The sequence below is a fragment of the Sturnus vulgaris genome, unplaced genomic scaffold (genome assembly GCF_052056855.1).
Source record: "Sturnus vulgaris isolate bStuVul1 unplaced genomic scaffold, bStuVul1.hap1 Scaffold_141, whole genome shotgun sequence".
Classification (NCBI taxonomy): domain Eukaryota; kingdom Metazoa; phylum Chordata; class Aves; order Passeriformes; family Sturnidae; genus Sturnus; species Sturnus vulgaris.
The window spans coordinates 281,609-300,274 of NW_028276063.1; the positions used below are offsets into that span (position 1 = coordinate 281,609).

An 18,666-nucleotide genomic window follows, 5' to 3' on the forward strand; every position below is an offset into this window, starting at 1 on the left:
TGGGGTCCCGGTGTTTTTGGGGGGTCCCAGCTGTTTTTGGGGTCCCCTCACTCTGTGCCCCCCCAGGGCGGCGGGAGGGGCCGGCAGCGCCCCGTGCCCGTGAGCAGAATGGGCCGGGCCGCGGCCATGGGAGGTACTGGGGAAACTGGGAATGGGAAATGGGGGAACTGGGAAGGACTGGGAGGGACTGGGAATGGGAAATGGGGGAACTGGGAGGGACTGGGAATGGGAAATGGGGGAATTGGGAGCGACTGGGAATGGGAAGTGGGGAATTGTGATGGACTGGGAGCGATTGGGATGGGACTGGGAGGGACTGGGGAAACTGGGAAGGGATTGAGATGGACTGGGATGGGACTGGGAGGGACTGGGAGTAACTGGGGATGGGAAATGGGGGAATTGGGAGCGACTGGGAATGGGAAGTGGGGAATTGTGATGGACTGGGAGCGATTGGGATGGGACTGGGAGGGACTGGGGAAACTGGGAAGGGATTGAGATAGACTGGGATGGGACTGGGAGGGACTGGGAGTAACTGGGGATGGGAAATGGGGGAACTGGGAGCGACTGGGATGGAACTGGGAGGGGACTGGGAATGGAAAATAAGGGAACTGGGAGGGACTGGGAATGAGAACTGGGGGGCACTGGGATTTTTGGGGTCCCCCATTGATGTCCTGTCCCAGGGCTGGCTCTGGAATTGGGTCTGGGGGCTTTGGCCGAGGCCGCCCGGACGCGGCTGTGGGGGCAGGAGCAGCCCCGGGGTGAGTGAGAGACCCTCCAGACCCAATTGGGGACCCCCCAAATTTCCCCAAATTTCCCCCAAATCCCCCAGACCCAATTGGGGACCCCCGGGACCCCAGACCCAGTTGGAGACCCCCCCCGAAATCCCCCAGACCAAATTGGGGTAACCCCACATTCCCCCAAATTCCCCATCCCCAATTTCGGGGTCCTCAGTCCCATTTTGGGGTCCCCATCCCCAATTTCGGGGTCCCCATCCCCATTTTTGTGATGTCACCCCTTTTCCCCCCCAGGTTCCGGCCCCTCCCCCCTGCTGTCAGAAGCCACCGCTGAGCGTTTGGTGGCCGCGCTGAGCCGGGCCCGGGGGGCGGCTCTGAAACTGGGCCAGTTCCTCAGCATGGCAGGTGGGACCCTAAAAACATCCCATAATATCCCAAAAACACCCCAAAAATATCCTAAAAACACCCCAAAATTATCCCAAATATACCAAACTGAGCCAGTTCCTCAGCATGGCAGGTGGCAACCCCAAAATATCCCAAAGTAATCCAAAAATATCCCAAAAACACCCCAAAACCAACCCGAAAAATATCCTAAAGAAATCCCAAAAACACCCCAAAAATATCCCAGAGATACCCCAAAGATATCTCTGAAATACTCCCAAAATATCCCTAAAATATTCCAAAAATATTCTAAAAATAACCCAGACTGGGCCAGTTCCTCAGCATGGCAGGTGGGACCCCAAAAATACCCTAAAATATCCAAAAGTACCCATAAAACCCCTAAATCCCCTATATCCTCCCAGGCTTATTGGTGCTGACCTCACAACAGCAGGCAGGGGTTTGGGGTCTCCCATCAACCCCATAACCCAACCCCATAACCAACCCCATAAACCCCATAACCCAACCCCCTAAATCCCCTAAAGCCCATAAACCAATCCCCTAAATCCCCTATTCCCAGACTCGTCGGTGCTGACCCCGCAGCTGCAGCAGATCCTGGCCCGGCTCCGGCAGAGCGCAGAGCCCATGCCGGGCTGGCAGAGCAGGGTGACACCCCAAAACCTATTGGGGTTTTATTGGGGTTTATTGGGATTTATTGGGGTTTTCTTGGGGTTTATTGGGGTTTTCTTGGGGTTTATTTGGGTTTGGATCCAGCAGAGCGCAGAGCCCATGCTGGACTGGCAGAGCAGGGTGACACCCCAAAACAGGATTTAGGATTTTATTGGGGTTTATTGGGATTTTATTGGGTTTTTATTGGGGTCTATTGGGGTTTATTGGGGTTTTATTGGGGTTTATTGGGTTTTATTTGGGATTTATTGGCGTTTTTATAGGATTTGGGGTTTTATTGGGGTGTAATGGGGTTTACTTGGGGTTTATTGGGTTTTATTTGGGGTTTATTGGGTTTTTATTTGGGGTTTATTGGGGTTTAGTGGGGTTTGGGATTTTATGTGGGTTTCTTATGTGCGATTTTTGGATTCTTTTTTGTTTTATGGGGTTTTGATCGAATTTTTATTTTTTTTTGTATCTTTGCGGTATTTTGGGGATTCTTGTCCAGATTTTGGGGGATTTGGGGGATTTTTTTGGATTTTTTTGGGAATTTTGTGCTCCCAGGCTGTGCTGGAGGAGGAGTTCGTGGGAGTAGCTCCAGGAACTTTTATGGGATTTCATGGGATTTTGGCCATAATTTGGGGATTCTTGTCCAGATTATGGGGGAATTTTTGGGGTTTTTTGGGAATTTGGGAATTTTATGGTATTTTTGGGGATTTTTTTGGATTTTTTGGATTTTTTTGGGAATTTTGTGCTCCCAGGGTGTGCTGGAGGAGGAGCTGGCAGGAGCAGTTCCAGGAATTCCAGGATTTTATGGAATCTTCTGGGATTTTTTATGGGATTTTATGGGATTTTTGCCATAATTTGAGGATCCTTGTGCTGAATTTTTGGGATTTTTGGGAATTTGGGGATTTTTTTAAAAATTTTGTACTCCCAGGCTGTGCTGGAGGAGGAGCTGGGCCCCGGCTGGCGGGAGCAGCTCCAGGAATTCCAGGATTTTCCCGTGGCCGCCGCCTCCCTGGGCCAGGTGCACTGGGGCCGGCTCCGGGATGGAACCGAGGTGGCCATCAAAATCCAGGTGGGAAAAAAATCGGGAATTTGGGGGAAAAAACCGGGATTTTGGGGGGGGAAATGGAATTTGGGTGGAAAAATTGGAATTTGGGGAACAAATGGAATTTGGGGGGGGGAAATGGGATTTTTTGGGGGAAAATGGAATGAATTTGGAGAAAAAAAAGGGAATTTTGGGGGGGAAAATGGAATTTGGGGGGGGAAAGGGAATTTGGGGAAAAATATGGGAATTTGGGGGGGAAATAATGGGAATTTGGATGGAAATAATGGGAATTTGGGGAAAAAATGGGAAATTAGGGGAAAGATGGGAATTTGGGGGGAATAATGGGAATTCTGGGGGGAAAAAAGGGAATTTGGGGGGAAAAATAATGGGAATTTTTTTGGGAAAAATGGGAGTTTGGGGGGAAAATAATGGAAATTTGGGGGGAAATAATGGGAATTTGGGGGAGAAAAACGGGAATTTGGGGAAAACAATGGAAATTTGGGGGGAAAACCGGGAATTTTGAGGGGAAATATAATGGGAATCTGGGGAGAAAAATAATGGGAATTTGGGGGGAAAAATGGGAATTTGGGTGAAATTTGGGGAAAATTTGGGAAAAACAGGATTTTATTGGGAAAATGGGATATTTTTAGGAAAAAAGGGAATTTAGGAGAAAAAAACAGGAATTTGGGGGAAAAATGAGAATTTGGGGAAAAAGGAATTTGGGCGGGAATTTTGGGATTTGGGCAGGAATTTTGGGCTGGAATTTTGTGGATTTTGGTGGGAATTTTGGAATTTGGGCAGGAATTTTGAGGATTTGGGTGGAAATTTTGGGAATTCGGGCAGGAATTTTGGGATTTTGGGCAGGAATTTTGGGGCCCCGGGTCCATTCTGACTCCCCCCAGTACCCGGGCATCGACCGCAGCATCGGCAGCGACATCGAGAACCTGCAGAGCCTGCTGAGCCTGAGCCCCGGGCTGCCCAAAGGTCACTGAAACACCCCCAAAACACCCCGAAATCACCCTGAAAACAACCCCAAAAACACCCTAAAAACACCCTGAAAACAACCTGAAATCACCCCAAAACCGCCACAAAAATACCCCCAAATCAATCCCCAAACCAGCCCAAAACCAGTGCAAAATAAACCCAAAACAACCCATAATCAACCCAAAAATAGACTCCAAAACACCCCGAAATCAACCCAAAAGCACCCCAAAACCGCTACAAAAATACCCAAAATCAATCCCCAAATCAACCCAAAATAAAACCAAAAGCACCCCAAAACCGCTACAAAAATACCCCAAAATCAATCCCCAAATCAACCCAAAATAAAACCAAAAGCACCCCAAAATAAACCCAAAACAGCCCAGTCACCCCAAAAATGCTCCAAAATCAATCCTAAAAAGAGCCCCAAAACACCCCTAAATAAACATGAATACACCCCAAAAACACCCCAAAATCGCCTCAAAATAAACCCAAAACCACCCCAGAACAGCCTCAAACCACCCCAAATCACCCCAAAATCTTCCCCCAATCCCCCAATTCCCATTTCCCTCCCAAATTCCCTTTTCCCAAATCCCTGTTTTCCAGCCACATTTTATCCGCATTTTTCCCCATTTTATCCCCATTTTTCCCACATTTTTCCCAAATCCCCAAATTTTTGTTTTCCCCAAATCTCCGTTTCCCCAATCCCATTTCTTCCCCAATTCCCACCGTTTTTCCCAAAATCCTGTTTTCTCTCTCCCCCAATTCCCATCTTTCCCAAAATCCCCCATCCCCCAAATCCCCATTGTCCTCTCAAATTCCTGTTTTTTCCCCAAATTGCTGTTTCCCAAATCCCCGTTTTTCCCAAATCTCCCCAAATTCCTGTTTATTTCCCAAATCCCCATTATTTTTCCCCCAAATCCCATTTTTTCCCTCAATCCCCATTGTTTTCCCCAATCCCCATTATTTTTCCCCCAAATCCCATTTTTTCCCTCAATCCCCATTGTTTGCCCCAATCCCCGTTATTTTTCCAAAACTCCCATATTTTCTCAAAATCCCATTTTTTCTCCCCAATTCCCATTTTTTCCCCAAATCCCATTTTTTCTCCCCAATCCCTAAATCCAATTTCTCTCTCCCCCAAATCCCATTATTTTTCCCAAATTCCGTTATTTCCCCAAATTCCCATTTTCCACCCAAATCTGTTATTTTATTTCCCCAAGCTCCATTTTTTTATTATTTCTCAAAATCCCATTTTTTTCCTTAACTCTTGTTATTTTATTTTTTCCCAAAACCTAGCTATTTTTATTTTTTCCCCAAATCCCGGTTTTTCCCCCAAACCCCATTATTTTATATTTTTATTAATTTTTATTTTTCCAAAATACCATTTTTCCTCCCCAGTCCAGGCCTGTTCCCGGCTCACTCCATTATTTTATATTTTTATTAATTTATTAATTTTTATTTTTCCCAAAATCCCATTTTTTCTCCCCATCCCAGGCTCACCCCGTTATTTTATTATTGTAATAATTTATTAATTTGTATTCCCCACCCCAAGTCTGTTCCCGGCTCACCCCGTTATATTATTAATGTATTAATGAATGAATTAATTAATGATTAATTAATCCTAGGTCTGTTCGCGGCTCACTCCCTGCGCTCTCTCGGGCTCCAGCTCCAGCTCGAGTGCGATTACGGGCGCGAGGCGCGGAGCGCGCGGCGCTTCCGGTGCGGGTTTGGGGATTTGGGGGGAATTGGGGAATTTGGGGGGGGTTTTAGGGGATTTTTGGGAGATTTTGAGCGGTTTTGGGGCAGTTTTTGGGAGGTTTTGGGGGGTTTCAGGGCATTTGGGGGGGGATGCTTTTAGAGGGTTTTGGGGAGATTTGGGGTTTTGGGGATGGATTTTGGGGTTTTTTAAGGGATTTTGGGGGATTTTTGTGAGTTTTGGGAGATTTTTAGGGGATTTTGGGGCAGGTTTGGGGAGGTTTTGGGGTTTTAGGGCGGTTTTAAGTCATTTTTGGGACCGTTTTGGGGACGATTTTGGGGGATTTTAGGGGATTTTGGGAATGGAAATTTGGGGTTGCACTGAGGTATTTTGGGGTTTCAGGGATGGAGTTTTGGGGTTTTTTTAGGGGATTTTGGGGGATTTTGAGCGGTTTTTCGAGGGGGGGTATTTTTGGGATGGATTTTTTTGGATTTTCTGTGAATTTGGGATTTTTGGGGTTCTCCAGGTCCCTGCTGGGCTCTGACCCCTTTTCCGGGTGGGGTTTTTGGGGTGATTTTTACCGTTTTTGGGTCATTCCTGGTGGATTTTTCCGGGGATTTTGGGTTTTTTGGGTGGAATTTTCGGGTTTTTGGTTAATTTGGGGTATTTTTGGCTCCCCAGGTCCCTGCTGGGCCCTGACCCGTTTTTCCGGGTCCCGCGGGTTCTGTCCCAGCTCAGCTCCCGCCGCGTGCTCTGCACCGAGTGGGGGAGGGGCGAGCCCCTGGAGCGCTGCCGGGGAATCCCCCAGGAACGGCGGGACCAGGTGGGGGAGGGGGGACCCCAAAATATCGGAGGGGGACCCCAAAATTTATATGGGGGGGAGGGGAACCACCAGGCGGGATCAGGTCGGGAAGGAGGGGATCCCCAAAATTAATGTGGGGGGATCCCAAGATGTGGGGGAGGGGACCCCAAAATTAATGTGGGGGAGGGGAACCCCAAGATTAATATGGGGGACACCCCAAAATATCGGAGGGCTCCCCAAAATTTATATGGGGGATCCCAAAATATGAGGGAGGGGAACTCCAAAATGTGGGGGAGGGACCCCGAAATATTGGGGGGATTTGGGTCCCCAAAAATGGGGGGGGCGGGTCCGAAATGTGGGGGGGACCCCAAAATTAATATGGGGGGAGTCTAAAATATGGGGGGAGGATGGACCCCGAAACTGGGGAGAACCCCAAAATAAATTTGGGAGAAGGACCCCAAAATATGGGAGGGGTTTGGGGGGTGAGACCCCAAAATTTGGGGAGAGCACCCAAATTATGGGGGGGACCCCAAAAATGGGGGGAGGGACCCTGAAATATGGGGGGGTGTTTGGGGGCTGGGAGACCAAAATTTGAGGAGGATTTTGGGGTTTTTTGGCCGTGGGAATCCAAAATTTTTGGGGGGAGACCCCAAAATCTGGGGGGAAGACCCAAAATTTGGGGGGGAGCCCCAAAATTTGCGGGCTTTTGGGGGAATTTTGGGGGGATTTCTAAGGGTTTTTTTTGGGGGGGTAGTTATTTGAATTTGTGGGATTTTCCAAAATTTTTTTTTTTTGTGGGATTTGGGGGATTTATTTTTTTTAATTTTGGGAGGACTTTTGGGATTTGGGTTCCTTTGGGGGGCATTTTGGGGATCTGGGGGATTTTTTATGTTTTTTAATTTTGGGGGGATTTTATTTTTTTATTTTGGGGAGATTATTGGGATTTTTTTGGTGGGGTTTTTGGGATTTGGGGGATTATTTTTTCTAATTTTGGGATTTGGGGGATTTTTTTTTTTAATTTTTGGAATTTTGGGGTTTTTTTGTTTTATTTAAATGTTGGGGCTCTGTTTGGGGTCCATCCCCCCCAGGTTTAACCCTTTGTCCCCCAGCTGTGCTCGGAGCTGCTCCGGCTCTTCCTGCAGGAGCTTTTCAGCTTCCGCTTCATGCAGACCGACCCCAACTGGGCCAATTTCCTTTATGAGCCCGGGACACACACGGTGAGCCTGGAAACTGCCCGGAAACAGCCAAAAATAGCCAAAAAATAGCCCAGAAACTGCCCGGAAACTGCCCAAAAATAGCCAAAAAATAGCCCAGAAACTGCCCGGAAATATTCCAAAAATGTCCCAGAAATATCCCTAAAATCAGCCCAGAAATATCCCAGGAACAGCCCAGAAATATCTCAAAAATCAGCCCAAAACCAGCCCCAAAATATCCCAAAACCAGCCCAAAACCAGCCCAAAAAAACCCAAAAATAACTCGAAAAACCCAAAAATCAGCCAAAAAATATCTCAAAAATATCCCCAAAACAGCCCAGAAATATCCCAAAAATATCCCAGAAATATCCCCAAAATATCCCCAAAATAACCCAAAAATAACCCAAAAATAGCCCAAAATATCCCAAAAAATCCGAATTTGGGAATTCCGGGGGATTTTGGGGGTTTTGGGAGATTTTGGGGAATTAAAGGCGATTTTGGGGCATTTTTAGGGGATTTAAATTGAATTTTGAGAGAATTAAAGGCGATTTGGGGGGGATTGAAGGGGATTTTAAGTAGATTTTGTTGCAATTAAAGGCAATTTTAGGGAGATTTTAGGTGGATTTTGGGAATTTTTATGAATTTGGGGATTTTTGAGGAATTTTGGGGGAATTGTGGAGATTTTGGGGGATTTTTGTGAAATTCAGAGAAGATTTTGGGGGATTTGAGGGATTTTGGGGAATAATTTTTTTTATTTTCTGTGATCTTTTCCGGCATTTTTCCGGGATTTTTGGGATTTCGGGGCGTTTTTTAGGGGATTTAAATTGAATTTTGGGGGAATTAAAGGGGATTTTAAGGGATTTAAGGAGATTTTAAGTGGATTTTTGGGAATTTTGAGGAATTTTGGGGGACTGGGGGAAATTTTTGGAAGATTTTGGGGGATTTTTTGGAATTCTTTTCCCTTTTTAGTGGAGATTTTGAGAAGATTTTGGGGGATCTTGAGAGGATTTGAGGGAGATTTGGGACATTTTGAGATTTTGGGGGATTTTGAGGAGGTTTTGGGTGATTTGGGATCTTTTGGAATTTTTTTATTTTTGAGGGGATTTTTTGGGTTTTTTTTGTTAGGTTTTTTTTATTATGTTGTGTGGATTTTTTGAGGATTTTTGTGGGGATTTTTTGGGACTTTTGAGGATTTTCGTTAGGATTTGGGGGGGGGGGATTTTTGTTGGGTTTTTATTTTGTTTTTATGGGGATTTTTTGGGGGGAGAATTTTTGGGATTTTTTTGTTGGGATTTTGAGAGGATTTTGTGGAATTTGGGGCGGATTTTTGGGGAATTTTGGGGAATTTTGGGGATTTTTGGCTCCCCCAGGTGACGCTCTTGGATTTTGGGGCGTGCCAAGAATTCGAGCAGGAATTCACCGATCTCTACATCGAGGTGAGGATGGGGAAAAATGGGAAAAAGGGGGGAAAATGGTGGAAAATGGGGGGAAATGGGGAAAATATGTGGAGAAAATGGGAATAAAATGAGGAAAAAATGGGGAAAAAATGGGGGGATAGGAGAATAATGGGGAAAAATGAGAATTTGGGGATTTTTCTGGAATTTTGGGAGATTTTGGAGGGAATTTGGGGGATTTATTGGGATTGGGGGGATTTATTGGGATTGGGGGAATTTTTTTTAGTTTTGGGGATTTGGGGGAATTTTTTGGGGAGATTTTGTGGGATTTTGGGTCAATTTCTCAGGATTTTGTGGGATCTTTGGGAGGAATTTGGGAGGATTTTTCTGGATTTTAGGGCGATTTCTTGTGATTTTTGGAGGATTTTTAGATTTTGAGGGATTTGGGAAGGATTTTTATGGATTTGGGGGGAATTTTAGGTGATTTTGTGGGATTTGGGGGGATTTATTGGGATTTTTTTGGATTTTGGGGGGATTTTTGCGGGTTTTTTGGGAGATTTTGAGGGATTTGGGGGAGATTTTTATGGAATTTGGGGGATTTTAGGGGATTTTGTGGGATTTGGGGGGAAATGGGGAGGTTGGGGATTTTTTTTTTATTTTGGGGGATTTTGGAGGGAAATTGTGGGATTTTGGGGCAATTTCTCAGGATTTTGGGGGGATTTTTAAGATTTTTTTTGATTTTCAGGGGATTTGGAGAATTTTATGGGATTTTTGTGAATCTTGGGATTTTTTTTGGATTTTGGGGAAATTCTTGGGATTTTGTGGCATTGGGGGGATCTGGGGAATTTTGTGCATTTTGGGGGTTTTTGTGGATTGTTGTGGATTTGGGGGCAATTTCTGGAGATTTTGGGGGAGTTTTGTAGGATTTTGTGGGATTTGAAGGAAATACAGGAATTTGGGGATTTTGGGGGTAATTTGGGGATTTTTTTTAATTTTAGGGGATTTTGGAGGGAATTTGGGGGGAATTTATTTGGATTTTGAGGGGGTTTGAGGGGATTACGAGAAGATTTTGGAGGATTTTACAGGAGTTTGTAGGATTTGGGGGAAAAATTGGGGGGATTTTGAGAGATTTTCATGGAATTTTGTGGGATTTTTGAGGGATTTTCGTGGAATTTTGAGAAGATTTGGGGATTTTGGATTTTTCTGAAATTTTGTGGGATTTTTTTGCCTTTTGGGAACATTTTGGGTGATTTTTGTGCCGATTTTGATGGGCAAAAAATGGGAAAAAAAAATTTGTGTAAAAACGAGAAATTTGTGTAAAAATTTGGGAACCAGAGGAGGAATTTGGGGCCAGAAATGTGAATTTGGGGCCGTTGCAGGTGATCAAGGCTGCAGCTGAGCGGGATGAGGAGAAAATCCTGAGGAAATCCCAGGAGCTGAAATTCCTGACGGGCTTCGAGTCCCAGGTGAGAACGGGGTCAAAATCACCAATTTTGGGTCCTTTCACCCCAAATTTTTGGATTTTTCCTATTTTTAGGGTCCCTTTTCAGCCCCATTTTTTTCCCTTCACCCCAAATTTTGGGGTTCCCCAAATTTTTGATCCTCCTGACCCCAATTTTGGGCTCCTCCCTCATCCAAATTTTGGACTTCCCCAATTTTTTGGTTCTCCCCCGACCCCAATTTTGAGTTTTTTCACCCCAAATTTTGGGGTTTCCCAATTTAGGTTTTTCCCTCACCCCAATTTCTGGGTCCCCCATTTTCAGCGTTCTAAACCCAAATCTTGGGGTCTCTCACTCCAATTTCGTGTCCCTCTCATCCCAGTTTTTTTCCCCTCTCCCAGTTTTGGGGTCCCCTCGAATTTCCTGATTCCACCCCAATTTTGGGGTCCCTCAATTTGGGGGTCTATTGCCTGAATTTTGGTTTACCCCTCAATTGCAGGTCTCCCCCAATTCCTGCCTCCCCAATTTCGGGGTTCCCCCAATTCCTTCCCCCCAAATTCCCTTGTTTTCCTCTCAAATTAATTCCCATGTTTTTCCCAAATTTCCGTGTTTTCCCCCCAGATTAATTCCTGTGTTTTTTCCAAAATCCCAGTGTTGTGTTTTTCCCCAATTTCCCATGTTTTCCCCCAAACTCCTGTATTTTTTCCCAAATTAATTCCTGTATTTCCCCCCAAATTCCCAAGTTTCCCCCTACACCAATCCCGTTTTTCCCAAATTCCCGAGTTTTTTCCCAAATTCCCGTGTTTTTTCCCAAATTCCCGTGTTTTTCCCGAGTTTCCCCCAAACCAATCCCGTTTTTCCCAAATTCCCGAGTTTCCCCCCAAATTCCCAAGTTTCCCCCTACACCAATCCCGTTTTTCCCAAATTCCCGAGTTTTTTCCCAAATTCCCGTGTTTTTTCCCAAATTCCCGTGTTTTTCCCGAGTTTCCCCCAAACCAATCCCGTTTTTCCCAAATTCCCGAGTTTTTTCCCCACCCCAATCCCGTTTTTCCCAAATTCCCGTGTTTTTCCCGAGTTTCCCCCAAACCAATCCCATTTTTCCCAAATTCCCGAGTTTTTTCCCCACCCCAATCCCGTTTTTCCCCTCTCCCATGCCAGGCTCTGCAGTCCCTGCACGTCCAGGCCGTGCTGCTGCTGGGGGAGCCCTTCTGGGGGTCGCAGCCCTTCGATTTCGGGGCGCAGGGCACGGCCCGGGCGCTGCGGGCGCTGCTCCCCCCGATGCTGCGGGGCCGCCTGGGGCCCCCCCCCGAGCCCAGCTACGCCCTGCACCGCAAACTGGGGGGGCTCTTCCTGGCCTGCGCCCACCTGGGCGGGCGAGTGCGCTGCAGGGACATCTTCCAGCGGGTCTACGAGGAGTACTGGCGGACAAGAAATACAGAGAGCACCCCAAAAACACAGGGGAACACCCCAAAAACGGAACCGGAGTCGGGTGCTACCAAATAAAGGAGATTTCACCCCAAAATCGGGCTGGGTCTGGGGCTCTTCCAGCAGCTCTACGAGGGGTACTGGGGGACAAGAAATAATAGGACCCCAAAACCACAGGAGAATCCCAAAAATGGACCCCAAAAATGGAACCGGGATTGGAGGAACTCCCTCCTCAATAAAGGAGATTTCACCCCAGAATCGGGCTGGGTTTGGGTTTGGGTCTGGGGGCTCTTCCAGCAGGTCTACGAGGGGTACTGGCGGACAAGAAACAATGAGGGGACCCCAAAAACACAGGGGAACGCCCCCAAAATGGAACCGGAGTCGGGTGAGGGGACCACTCCCCAATAAAGGAGATTTCAGCCCAAAATCGGGCTGGGTTTGGGGGCTCTTCCAGCAGATCTACGAGGGGTACTGGGGGACAAGAAATATAGAGAGCACCCCCAAAATAATGGGGAGTGACCCAAGAAAGGAACCAGGATTGGAGAAACGCCCTCCTCAATAAAAGGGATTTGACCCCAAAATCGGGCTGGGTCTGGGTTTGGGTCTGGGGGCTCTTCCAGGAGATCTACCAGGGGTACCAGGGTTCCCAAAATACAGAGAGAACCCCAAAATACGGAGGGAACCCCAAAAACACAGGGGAACACCCCAAAAACAGAACCAGAATTGGGGGAACCCCCTTCTCAATAAAGGAGATTTCACCCCAAAATTGGGCTGGGTTTGGATTTGGGTTTGGGGACTCTTCCAGGAGATCTACGAGGGGTACTGGCACCCCCAAAACAGAGCACCCCAAAAATCCAGGGGAACCCCCAAAACTCAGAGAGCACTTCAAAAATCTAGGGCAGCACCCCAAAAACCGAACTGGGATGGGAGGAAGCCCTTCCTCAATAAAAGGGGATTTCACCCCAAGATCGGGCTGAGTTTGGGGGTTCTGTGTTTTGGGGAGTTGAGGGAGAATTTGGGGTCTGGGAGGAACCTCAAAAACGCAAGAGCACCACAAAAACCCCGGGCAGCTCCCCAAAAATGGAACCAAAATTGGGGGAACCCCTTCAGCGAGGGGGTGCGGTGCCCCCTCCCCAATAAAGGAGACTACACCCCAAAACTGTGCTGTGTTTGAGTCTGGGGCTCTTCCAGGAGATCGACGAGAGCTGCTGGGTCTCCCCAAATACTGAGAGAACCCCAAAAATAACGGGGAGCCCTGTCTGGGTTTGAAAGACGGGTATTTGCTAAAGAGAACAGGAGCCTCTCTTTGAAATGAGAGGCTTTACTTTATCTTCTCTTCCCTTTTACTTTACTTTTCCTTTCCCTTTTCCTTTTACCTTACTTTCTTTTTTCTTTACTTCTTTTCTTTACTTTCCCTTGCCTTTTACTTTACTTTTCCCTTCCCTTTACTGTGATTATGAAATTAAGGTGCTCTCAGTCAAAGATCTGCGGTAGGAATAACAGTTCTTTACTGATACATCTAACAAGACAAAACTAAGCGCGGCTCTGACATTGCCAGGAGACAGAGCAGCAGTTTTCAAATTTAAATACTTCCCTGGTGCCCTGCAAGGAGGTTGCGGTGCTGTGGGCAGGTCCCGGCCCCGCAGCTGCGTGTCCTAGGGTGATGTTATGGTGTTTGTATCCCCAGTCGTGTGTTCTGTTTATGTTTGGTATTATGCCCTGTGCTTTCAGGACTGACTCTGAAAGTGAAGCTTTGTTTTGTCTTGTTATCAGCCGGCTCACCTCCCCCATGGTCTGTGTTTAGGAGAGGCTGGCTGGTTTTGCTGCCTTGCTCGCTTGCTTGCTCGTTTTTGCTCCTACTTTTCTTGCTTTTGCTTATTAGTTAGTCCAGCTAGGCAGTCCAGTGTTTTTCCCTGGACTGTTTTTTTTCCCCCCTCTCCCTTTCCTGGATACCATCCGAACCTGTTCTGGACGGGGACCTGGGAAACACCAAGAAACACTGGCAGTCTGCATTCTGTCACCTGCAGCAGTCATTCCCCAGCGCCAGAGACTGATAACTGGGCGACCACTCGCTGGAGAGACTCTCTGAGTTTGTCATCCCTTCAGAACGGTGAAAGAGTTTTTCTGTCAGCAGGTGTTGTTTTTTTGTGCAGGGGAGTGTTTAGCTTGTTAAATAAACAGGTTTTTTTCCACTCCTCTCTGAAGAAATTTTTCCCAAACCCGGTGGTGGGGGGAGGAGTCGTGGGGGTTTGCTTTCTGGGGGCTCCTTCCAGAGGTTTTCCCCCAAATTTGCCCTAAACCAGAACACTGGGGAACGCCTGGGGCAGTGGCTGCAGCGCAGTCCCGCCTGGGACAGAGGAAGAGGAAGAGGAAGAGACTTCTCTGCTGGTGCTGTCACCGGTGGTGCAGGGTGCAGGGTATCCGCAGTGAGTGCCTGCAGGCACGAAAGGAAGCGCTGCGCTGTGTGACTGCACAGGGGCTGGCAGGGAGCAGCGCTGGCTCTTTCCTCCCGCTGCACTGAGCGAGAGAGAGCGAGAGAGTCCGCAGCTGCTCACACCTCTCCTTTTCCATGTTCCCTGGCTGCTCACCCAACCCCTGCGAGAGAAACTGTTACCCATCCAAGCCAGGGGGCAGCTACAGATTCTTAGCATGGCAATGGGGTAAAATTCCACAGAGAGAAAAAGGGGAAAAGCCAACCCCCAACATTATCCACCCTGAATTTTTCCCATACTAATATGCTCTGTCAAATTAAAACTTACAGTATATACATACATGCAGTTACAGATATAGGCATGGTGCTGTTATGAATGATTTTCTATTTTTCTCAATTTATCAAGCAACAAGATTAAATTTAATAGTAAGTTTTTAATAGTAACAAAATGAATACAATCAAAGTATTGGACATGACAATTAAAGTACTGGAGATGAAACAATCAAAGTGCATATATTTAAGAATATACAAAATTTGGCAGTAAGTAATTTAGTATAATTGAGGTTCGTATAAAGCATAAGCAAAACCGACCGGGGAGGGGCCCCCCTCCGACCGGGGGTACGGGGAGTGGCTCCCATTCCTCACGTATCAAAGCATCCAGGCTAACAATCCCACTTATATACTGTAGGCTACAGAAGTTTCTAGAAAGCTCCTCCTAGTTTCTATTCCTAAGATCTACGTAACTATACTGCACGGCGCATGCTCTACTAATGGGTTAGGGGGTCTCTTATCCTTTTAAGGGTCTTATTTCCGGTGAAGGCCCATCATCATCATCAGTGACCGAGGTGTGACCTGCAGGTAGCGCAGGCGCCCTGTGTGACTGAGCAGATGTTTTCCATAACATGACTTTAATTAAGTCCCATGCTTGGGATCATTCCATTTTTGACAGCTTCAAGGTTGAAGCTGTATTTCTAGATGCTGCTTATCAGACCTTCGTCCTTCGACTATTATCTGACTTTCTTCTAACCTCCTTCTTCGACTCCCAACATCTGGGAGATGTCTTTTATCCTGTCTCACCCATCTCCCCCTTCTCACTCTGTAACAATTGTCTTCTATTGATCTAAATACAATTTTGTTAATATAGTTACAACTTAATTAGCACGAATCACATTTATCACAATTCCCCCATTTCTCTTTTTGATTATATTGATTCGTGCTCTAAAAAGTTGCTACTTCGTATTGTCTATGTTTCTTTATACTAGTTTCTAATTTTTTTAACATTTCTCATGTGGCATCTAGCTCTTCACACTTTTTCTCAAATTTGGTTAACATTTCTCATGCCAGGGTATTCTCTTTGCATTCAGTCACTATTTTCTCGATTTTTCTCCTTCGAGTGCAAGTGGATTGTGCTTTCAGTACCATCAAGGAATTTAATTTTTTTTTTTTCTGTTGATTTTAGATCCATGGGCATGGCTGTAAGTTGCATTCCTTGAATTACTGAGTGGATTAGTTTGATTAGATAGGATATCATGCAAGGCAGAAACAATAGACTTAAAACAGAACACAATAGCATGAATCCTAATTTTTTCCACCACACACCCTCAAAAAGATTATTCCACCAGTCAGCTTTCAGGATAGAATTCCATTTTTGAACTGGTACATGTGCCACTTTTTCGCCAGCAAGTTTGGTGATGGCTTCCCCGTGGTCATCTATTTCCACACAGCACTCAGATTCATTAAACCTCCCACAAACTCCTCTTTCTTCTGCCAACAGGTAGTCTAGGGCAATTCTGTTTTGATGTACAAATGCTCGCATTTGTGAATGCTGTTTGGCCAACAACTTTAAAGCGTCTGCTGTGTGGTTTGAGACGACTTCCACTACGGCCTGGAGCCTTATCAACCGGTTTAATAGGTAAATTGGAGTTCTATATCCTCAAGACCCATCCTGAGCCCAAGTAGCAGGTTCATAGTATGCTATAATTCTTTTTGCAGGCCATTCTTCATCTTTCCATTTGTGGTTTCCTCCCGCCATCGGAAAGTCGAGATTTAATTCTCTTTTTTTTTCTTTCTAAGGTTTCATAAAGTGGTGTTCCTAGTACATCGCCCTTAGACCTTGGTATGACAAAGAAGGAGGGTCGTATAATCCCTAAGGTACAAGTTCTCTCCCATTTTCAGGGTAGTTCACTGTATGCTCGTTGCCCACAAACCCAATATATTCCATCAGGGGCTTTCCATCTTTCTTTTTTGTATTTTCTGGTTGTTCCCAATAAGATTTCAAGTCTTTTATGGATTGGTAGGGGTTAGCTCCAGAACTGTTATGCCAGCACAAATTAGTTTGATTATTCCACTTGCAATTCATTTCTTTTGCTATTCCCCAATATCCAGTAGGACTCTTGGGTTGCCAGGTCTTTGTGTTATTGTCTGAATTTACTACTAAAGTAGATAGGCAAGGAGTATATCCTACCACTTCAGTGTATTTTCTCGCTTCCTGAGTTATACAAACTGTTCCAATGACTTGATGACTTAGGACCCAGCCTTCAGGCCGTTTTAGGGTCTTAGAAATTTGTGTATGATTCCATTTTAAAACTTGTTCTGGAGCCAAACCCTCACCTCTCCATGGCCATCTTTTAGCCATTCTAAGTCCTCCACAAACAAAACATTTAGATAATCCCAATTCTGTGGCAATTTCTTGCATTAGATCTACAAACAAATTTTTGTTTGAAGTTGGCAAATCCCAGTCGCTATAGTGCTGTTTTAATTGTTTATACAGCTTATTCAATTTCCTTAACTTTTTCCTTTTGATCTTTTCCTATCTTTTTTTTTTCTTTTTTTTTTTTTTTTGTTACTTTTTGTTTTTCAACTTCCATTATTATATTTTTTAAAACAAAAGAAAATTTTATATCTAGGACAAAGTTGATTATTGTTAGGATAAGGAGTTCACCCATTGAATCCTAAATTTCTTCTTACTCAATAGAATTTTGGACTTTTCACACAATTTTCTAAAAAGCTGGTACAGTCATAACAGGCAGCAGTAACATGTGAATGTGCCACAAAAACTGATTCCATCTTATCCTTGACCCACAGGGATCAGGAATAGTTTGTTTCTTTACTGCTGGCTCTTGCATTGCTTGTCTTCTTGTAATTTGTTCCTGCATGGCCTGTTCTTCTTTGCTCCATGCTGTCTTATGGTTTTAGCCAGTTGCCAGGGGTATTATAGTAAGCACAATGAAAATAATTCTCAGGAATTTTAACTTTCTACCTGTCTCAAGGCCCCTTGGGTTGCAGCCAAGGGCCGAGATGTTCATCTTCTCGGTAGCAAAGTTTTTATCCTGGAATTTGTTTCTTTTTGATACCCTTGGCCTCATAAGGTTCGTATGAACTATTTTAACTTTTTTTTTTTTTTTTTTTTTTTTTGTTCCAAAGATGGCACAAAGTATTCGTAGTTCTGCAGCACTGCCTTATCTTTCTCCTTAGATTGATTAGCTATTTTTCCTAATCCACTAAAGCTCCGGAGATATGCCAACTACAAGATTTGTTTTCACATAACCTGTCCCAATAGCATTCCATAAAAAATTACTAAAAATTTTTTTTTTAAAGTTAGCTGTTTACATACACAACTTAAACAAACCAATTATCTTTTTTTTTTTCCACTCTAGTTACTTTTTACTACAAATTAAAACAATAGGTACAAATAACACAAATTTATGGACAACACTTTAAGCCATGGTTAGTACTTTTCCAATGTGTTAATTATGTTTTTGACCCTCTTAACAACAGGTGTTACCAGTTTTTTTTTTCTGGAGTTGTAGTTCTTCAAATAAATCAGTTCATGTTGACTGTTGGAGGCTTTTGGAGAAATTTTTCAATCCTCCTGGGCTGTTTTCATTGATCAACGAGGTGTCTGATTCTTTCCCATCAGCACTGTTCTGCCTTCAGGTTCAATGAGGTTGCAGCTGGCAGCTAATTTAGGATGTCCAGACTTTGATAATGCACCTTTTAAAACAACTTTAAACTGGTATTTCAAACAGCAGTAAAATAATATAAAAATCACATTCTCTCTTGGTCCCAAAGTACAGTGGTTCTATGCTAACTCTATATGGACTGTAGCTTTTGGCACCCAGTACCCTCCTTAGCTTTATTCGATTTATTACAATTTGAGTAATTTGTTTTTTTATAAAATTTTACAAAATGGTCACAAAGTGCTCTCGTGCCCCAGTGAATCCCCCCATGCGAGCTGCCTGGGATCTGTTGGGCCAAAGGTCCCAGCACTGCTCTTTTACTATTGGGCAGAAGAATCCATCCTTCTTCCAGGGTTACCCCAGCTTCTTCACAGCTTCCACTTCTGCCAAGGAAAAGCATGGTGCCCCACCCTGTGCTTTTGCTTCCCCAAAAGCCACACTCACACTGCTGCTTTCTCTCAGGGCTCCCCCCTCTGCTTCATCATCAGCCAAATTGTTTCTTTTTATTTTATGATGCTTG

At 45.1% G+C, this 18,666-nt stretch overlaps 1 protein-coding gene across 4 annotated transcripts; it reads left to right on the forward strand.

Moving 5' to 3' along the window:
• The first annotated feature begins 46 nt into the window (after window positions 1-46).
• Window positions 47-12,915, forward strand: LOC106863961 (atypical kinase COQ8B, mitochondrial-like). Of its 4 annotated transcripts, XM_014893552.2 has the most exons (12): window positions 47-133; window positions 678-755; window positions 1,026-1,136; window positions 1,690-1,775; window positions 2,713-2,853; window positions 3,729-3,810; window positions 5,433-5,526; window positions 6,185-6,326; window positions 7,415-7,522; window positions 8,869-8,934; window positions 10,272-10,358; window positions 11,490-12,915. In XM_014893552.2, the coding sequence occupies exons 1-12, from the start codon at window positions 109-111 to the stop codon at window positions 11,832-11,834; spliced, it is 1,365 nt and encodes a 454-aa protein (XP_014749038.1). In that variant the 5' UTR covers window positions 47-108; the 3' UTR covers window positions 11,835-12,915. The 4 variants fall into 4 exon arrangements, with proteins under 4 accessions (XP_014749038.1, XP_088013737.1, XP_088013735.1 ...); XM_088157611.1 differs by lacking the exons at window positions 47-133; window positions 678-755; window positions 1,026-1,136 and adding an exon at window positions 1,449-1,462; XM_088157609.1 differs by lacking the exons at window positions 47-133; window positions 678-755; window positions 1,026-1,136; window positions 1,690-1,775 and having other exon boundaries at window positions 1,801-2,853; window positions 3,670-3,810.
• Window positions 12,916-18,666: the final 5,751 nt, after the last annotated feature.

What these genes read in the sequence shown, in the direction of transcription:
- LOC106863961 (XM_088157609.1), top strand. Translation starts at nt 2,175, where the DNA reads ATGTGGGTTTCTTATGTGCGATTTTTGGATTCTTTTTTGTTTTATGGG. An exon ending in AGGTGGCCATCAAAATCCAG is followed by an intron (nt 2,854 to 3,669) that starts GTGGGAAAAAAA and finishes GAATTCGGGCAG; the next exon opens with GAATTTTGGGATTTTGGGCA. An exon ending in TCACCGATCTCTACATCGAG is followed by an intron (nt 8,935 to 10,271) that starts GTGAGGATGGGG and finishes GGGCCGTTGCAG; the next exon opens with GTGATCAAGGCTGCAGCTGA.